The following is a 5,382-nucleotide window of genomic DNA, read 5'->3' on the forward strand; positions in this document are numbered from 1 at the left end:
ATGAAAATGACACACTTTTCTAGCTTAAAAAATTACCCACTCGCTTACAAAATATATTGAATTTTGGCATATAGAGCCGCAACTGAACTTTGATCAATACCACATTACACAAGCATTTAAAAGCACAATATCTGAGAGTTATTTTTTGACAAATCTAACAATATGGGTTTACCTAAGTACTCCCTCCTTCGATAAATACAAGATGTGATTTTATTTGGCATGGCTCAGCACTGAACTTTGACAATCAATTTCTTTTAGAATTAGAATCTACAGAATCGACATCATGTGAAAACACTTCAACTACGACAGTACCACATGTATTCCACTGAACTTTCTTTTTGAAATATTCATTAAATCATCAGAAGGAGCATTTTAAAATGGTTGGTCAAAGTTTGAATAATACAATCACTAATAACATATGTTTCCAATGTCAACTAGTTGGCCTAATAGCTCCTCACACTCTTTTCTTCAACATAACAATCATTTAAACGAGAGCCATAACATAGTGGTACGCAGAAATACCAAGCTTTACAACAATAATGCTGTCATGCCTGGCCACCTTGGTGCATGCTTAGCTCCTTTTTTACCTCTCGGACTATTTGTTGGAGTTATTGATGAAATAGTTTGAGGATGGAGAGGAAACAACAGCATTAGCATATGGGAAAGTTTCAGAAAAGTAGTTAATTAACACTGAAAACATAAACTTGAATATATTTCGCAACATAGTTTTTTGCCAAAAAAATCTCCATCTGTTTTGTACCAGAGGAATTACTAAAGTGGAGAGTTATTATCATAGTTAACTGGGAAATGTAATAACAACACATTATCAGAAATATCTAAGCCTTCATATCCTTGATACGCCAAAAATCAATTAAAATTCTCTGGTCATGCTAAAAAAATCATTCTGGAGTCATTAATTTGCTCTCTAGTGGATTTAAGTAGCCAAGTAGACTGCAAATTTGGTAGGGAGTCTGAAATCGACTACTTAATGGTAGCTTATGGTAGCATCCATCCAAAGTGACAACTTCATGCATATAGAAATGGTCTTTTCGAAACATGTCCATTATCATGCAACATGAAGCTGGGAAAACAATGCACCGTAAACTGCAAATCACCGACAGGTAGCTAGCATTATTTCAGATGATATATTCCTATTCCCTATCAACACCTACATTATTGACAAAAGCATCTAGATATCTTATGGATTAATATTTCCAATAATTTTATTCTCCTTATGTGACGCTTTGATGGCTATACCATCCTTTACTCTACTTGCATGGTTGCACCACCATCCTTAACCTCTCAACGGTGTTATATATACCCTCCATCCATCCATAAGACTCTACACTTCAACAGCTCAACCAAATACATCAGCTACACCAGCATTACTGATCCCCTTTGTGCAAACCCTAGAGCAATTGCTTAAAAGGCATCCTAAGTTAGAGAATGAATGGAAAGAAGGGTAGTATAAGGATTGATATCTGCCAGCTGACACCAAAAGATGTGGTGCCTGAAGGTGCAAAGAAGCCAATCAGTAAAGGATTGTCCCCAAGGAAATGGCTACGCGATGTTTGGGAATTCGCTAGACAGGATACAAACAGGGTCACCTTTGCACTCAAGGTTGGCCTTGCTTGCCTCCTTGTGTCACTGCTCATACTATTCCGTGCACCCTATGACATCTTTGGGGCTAACATCATCTGGTCCATTCTCACTGTTGCTATAATGTTCGAGTACACTGTTGGTACGTACCATCCCTATGCATGAAACCTGTCTTCTGCTTGTAAACAATATGAACATATGGGCATCCCATTTTGTTCAGATGAGCATTGAAGGATGAAAAAAGTATTAATAGTGTTATCTATCTGTAGGTGCAACATTCAATCGAGGATTCAATCGGGCCGTCGGAAGTGTACTTGCTGGAGTATTTGCCATAGTCGTTATTCAGGTGGCTATGTCTAGTGGCCACATTGCAGAACCATACATCATTGGTTTCAGCATATTTCTTATTGGTATGCCTTAAGACTGACCATTCAACATATAGCCAATCCATGATTTTATACATTAGTATTAGCAAGAAAAACAAGCTAGAATTTTTCTTTGCATTAACTTAGTATTTCTTCAATCTTATTATGTGCAATATGATATGTAGGTGCTGTAACATCATTCATGAAGCTATGGCCGTCACTAGTTCAATATGAGTATGGTTTTCGAGTAATCCTATTCACGTATTGCTTGATCATCGTATCGGGATACCGCATGGGAAATCCCATCAGAACTGCAATGGACAGGCTCTACTCAATTGCGATTGGAGCCCTCATAGCTGTTCTAGTAAATGTCTTTATTTGCCCAATATGGGCAGGGGAACAACTGCATAAGGAGCTAGTTAACAACTTCAACTCTCTGGCAGACTCCTTAGAAGGTTTTTTTCTCGGAATTCTAGTCTTTGTGGTGACTTCTTGTCAACCACCTCTTGAGAGAAATAAAATATGTTTTTTTTCTAATGCAGAGTGTGTCAAGAAGTATCTAAGTGATGATGGTTCCGAACATCCAGAGTTCTCAAAGACAGTCATGGATAACTTCCCCGATGAACCAGCATTCAGGAAGTGCCGGGCTACATTAAATTCGTCATCAAAGTTCGATTCTCTGGTAAATTCTGAGTTTCATATTATCATTCTGCACTATAGTCAAGAACTTAGGAGCTAACCTTTTGCCGTTGATATGGTGATTAATTTCCTAGGCGAACTCTGCTAAATGGGAACCGCCACATGGAAGATTCAAGCACTTCTTTTACCCATGGGCAGAGTATGTGAAAGTTGGCAATGTTCTTCGGCACTGTGCCTACGAGGTGATGGCTTTGCATGGCTGTGTGCACTCAGAGATCCAGGTACCACATTGATTCTACCTGCATCTTAAATTCTCGTGCTAGATTTTACTCTGATCCCTCACTGCCTAGCTATAATTACATCAGCTATTTTAAGATAAATAATTCTCAGCAAGCATTTGATGCAAACATAATAAAATAGTATATAAGAACTACATGTAACAAGGCAAGATACTTAGATGCACCTGTCAATTATCTTAGATGATCCTAGATTACAAGTGGCACAATGTGCTACTTCGTTAGAGAATAGAATTCGATGCCTCAGTTGGGACCTTTACATGCTAACTGTTAGCTATTTGTCCTAGTAGCGGAAACCCCTAGATTGTCATTCCATGATGCAATGCAACAAAATATTTAAAAATGCACTTATTGTGTTTCATCCAAGGACCAGCAAAGAGCATACCTAACATCTGAGGGGTGCTGTGATCTCTTGAAGGGCATCTTGTTAGTAAATGCTAAACAGTCAACACACCATCATCAAGGTTCATACTTCATATCTTCTGGATATCAAACTAGTTAGCCTCCTCGACACAAGTTCAGCACTCTTGAGACTTCAATTTTAACCATGGAGTCATTTTACTGGTTTAACAGTTGATCAAATCAATTGACTTTGGCTGTTAAAAGGACAAGAAGTATTTGAGATAGGAAACTTGAGTCATGAGAATTATAACCTACAAAGTTAGAAGAAATTAAATTGTTGAAAAGTGCATATTTCCTTATTACGTCCTGAGTTCCACTAACTTACATTTACATACTTTCTGCTGTGTGCTTCTATATCATCAAATCAAAGCAATGATAAATAATATAGTCAGCATGCTCTTAATCTTAGTTTGCATATAACATTAATCCTATCATTTGCAGGCCCCATACAACCTAAGGTGTGCCTTCAAGTCCGAGATCTCAGATGCCACAAAGCAAGCCGCGGAGTTGTTGCGCAGTTTGGCAAAGGATTTAAACAACATGAAGTGGAGCCTTCAAACTAGCTTACTTAAGCATGTTCATGTCTCAACCGAGCGTCTGCAACACTCAATTGACTTGCACTCCTACCTCTTCACCGCAAGTCAAGAAGACAACCATGCCAAGCCACAATTGAAAATCTCAAGGGTTGTGTCTTTCAAGAACCAGTCTGGTGAGCCAGAATGCAAGACAATGGAAAGCACCACACCAATGGCAATGGAAGTTGAATCCTACCATGAAATGATGAAAAGGCAGCAGAGGAAGTTGCATTCATGGCCTTCCAGGGAGGTGGATGATTTTGAAGATGACGAAAATGTTGTTTCTGATCTCATTCCGAAGATGCGTGCACTTGAAAGTACCACAGCGCTGTCCCTTGCTACTTTCACATCACTACTGATTGAATTTGTTGCTAGGCTTGACCATTTGGTCGAGGCTGCTGAGAAGCTCGCTACGATGGCTAGGTTCAAGCAGCAGACTGCAAACTAACCATTCAATGACATTGACAGACTAAAGATTAGCATAGTTACAGGATACATAACTAAGCGCATACTTATCTACCTAAAGCATCCACTGATGTAAAATTGTTGTTTGCTCTTTCTTATATTAGAAAGGGAGGAAAGTGTGTTTACTTACTGATATTTGCCAGTGGAGACATAAAATGCAATAGAAAATATTCCTGTTAACCTAATCCTGTGAAAATCTATCTTGCAAGGTGTCTAGCTTTCCGTGACCAATCTTTTTAGAATAATCAGAACAGTGTTGTTCCTTCGAGCCACTTATGGCATTGTGCGGGCAACAATCAAAGTGTCCGTATGAATACAAATTGTTCTCCACAAGGTTTTGATTCAGTTGATATCCATGAGGAGCATCTCGGTACAAACCAGCTTATTGGGCTGGCTCACAAGTCATAAAAATGTGCATTTTCGTTGAACCATACACTGAACTGAACAACCCAGTCAGAATGATGGAAAGACAAGGCATATGCTCAATTATCCATCCCATGTGCAACCGTACCACGACGAGAAGAGCATTAGGTCCAAGACAGACTACCACTTCGCATTCGAAGAAACCAAAGCAAACCCAACATTGGGAAACGCAAACGAACACGTAAGTCTTGACAGCGCGTGTGACATCCAACCTAGACAAGAGAAAAAATACCGAAAATCTGGACAAGAACATTCGGAGAGCACTCACAGGCATAACGCCGAGCACCTGGTTCGCGCTCCAGAAGGATGGCAGCAGAAAGAGAGCAGCAGAACTCTATCCTGTGGAGCTCCACCGCAAGGCGACAAAACGCCGATCGGCCGAGACGGGCGCCCGCCGTCGCCGTCGCGGCCGAGCTCGTGGTGCGAAACGGCCGTTGCCGCCGCCGGCGGCGGCCGCGGCGCTCCGCCTCTTTTGACGCACGAGTTGGCTGGGCCGAGAGGGAAAAAGGCCCATTGGGTCGGGCCCACGCGCGGAAGCCAACCACACCGCCCGCCTCGAAGCCTATCCACTTCCAACGGCCGACACGACGCGGGGCGCGCGCTCCTTCCCCTCTCTCT

At 41.0% G+C, this 5,382-nt stretch overlaps 1 protein-coding gene across 1 annotated transcript; it reads left to right on the forward strand.

The window, feature by feature from the left end:
* The first annotated feature begins 1,361 nt into the window (after positions 1–1,361).
* On the forward strand, positions 1,362–4,650 carry LOC102719992 (aluminum-activated malate transporter 9-like). The gene is made up of 6 exons (XM_006643862.3): positions 1,362–1,741; positions 1,869–2,009; positions 2,150–2,419; positions 2,507–2,646; positions 2,738–2,884; positions 3,743–4,650. The coding sequence occupies exons 1-6, from the start codon at positions 1,447–1,449 to the stop codon at positions 4,322–4,324; spliced, it is 1,575 nt and encodes a 524-aa protein (XP_006643925.1). The 5' UTR covers positions 1,362–1,446; the 3' UTR covers positions 4,325–4,650.
* The last annotated feature ends 732 nt before the right edge of the window (positions 4,651–5,382 follow it).

The sequence above is a fragment of the Oryza brachyantha genome, chromosome 1 (genome assembly GCF_000231095.2).
Source record: "Oryza brachyantha chromosome 1, ObraRS2, whole genome shotgun sequence".
In the NCBI taxonomy this organism is placed as follows: Eukaryota; Viridiplantae; Streptophyta; class Magnoliopsida; order Poales; family Poaceae; genus Oryza; species Oryza brachyantha.